Source organism: Octopus bimaculoides, chromosome 20, assembly GCF_001194135.2.
Source record: "Octopus bimaculoides isolate UCB-OBI-ISO-001 chromosome 20, ASM119413v2, whole genome shotgun sequence".
Lineage (NCBI taxonomy): Eukaryota > Metazoa > Mollusca > Cephalopoda > Octopoda > Octopodidae > Octopus > Octopus bimaculoides.
In genome coordinates this window covers 35,227,147-35,228,166 of record NC_069000.1, presented here as the reverse complement: position 1 = coordinate 35,228,166, position 1,020 = coordinate 35,227,147, and the positions used below count along the sequence as shown (strand labels likewise).

Sequence of the window (1,020 nt, the reverse complement as noted above, 5' to 3'; positions counted from 1 at the left end):
GTTGTCCGGAAAGTTTGTGCCGATTTATAGTAGCTTACCTTTCGACTTATTTGCCATGAAATCACCTCAATTCTGGGAAGAGGGTATTTTCAAGTTAAAGGAAAGATGGAGATGCATTGTGCAACAAAATGGTTCATATTTGATTGATTAAAAATCTAGTGGCAAGTATTTATCGACCTTTTTCTTTCCTTTAAAAATCGGCACAAACTTTCCGGACAACCCAATATATATATATATATATATATATATCACCAGAGAACCAGTGTTGGTTTGTTAATGTCCCGATAACTTAATGGTTGAGCAAAATAGACCAACAAGACAAGTAGCAGACATTATAAATATAAGTACAGGTGTTGACGAGTTGGACTAAAACTTGCCAAGGTGGTGCCCCAGCATGGCCACAGTTCAAAGACTGAAATAAGTAAAAGACAAGAAATAAAAGAGAAAAAGATATAAAACCAGAAACCAACCTCCAAAATTGTCTTCATCAAGATCTGCATCCTTTTTGTCTCCAGAAGCAAGATTCTGTTTTCTCAAAGAAGATTTCAGACCAGCTATAAGTTCAGCAAGCAGTTTTTGGAGTTGAGGATCCATCAGCTGATTCCAGTTTGTGTCCTCAAGAAATACTGGCGCATAAAGGCTTTTGATGACATTGTAGAAGGTATTGAAAGGGGAATCAATGATGGAAGAGATACAGATGTTATTGTGTAGGTTGTCAGGAGTTATAACTTCCAGTCTTAGTTTGAAGAATATTAAAACCTCTGATGGTACTCTGTCAACCTAGATTGTGAAAAAAAGAAAGATTATTTTGATGTAAAACTAGGTTTATATCACAAAGAAAAAAAAATATATATAGACATGGCTGTGTGGTCAGAAGCTTGCTTCCCAACCACATAGTTGCAGGTTCAGTCCCACTGTGTGGCACTTTGGACTGACCAAACCTTTGTGAGTGGATTTGGTAGACAAAAACTGAGAAAAGCATGTTGTATATATATACATATATATATATATATATATATA

General features: G+C 35.5%; 1 protein-coding gene across 1 annotated transcript in view; it reads right to left on the bottom strand.

The window, feature by feature from the left end:
* LOC106875444 (cytoplasmic dynein 2 heavy chain 1) overlaps positions 1-1,020 on the bottom strand; it is a 297,845-nt gene that overhangs the window by 293,440 nt on the left and 3,385 nt on the right. The window contains exon 3 of the mRNA XM_052974965.1: positions 471-780. Within this exon, the coding sequence (XP_052830925.1) occupies positions 471-780 (310 nt within the window). The remainder of the gene's footprint in view (positions 1-470; positions 781-1,020) is intronic.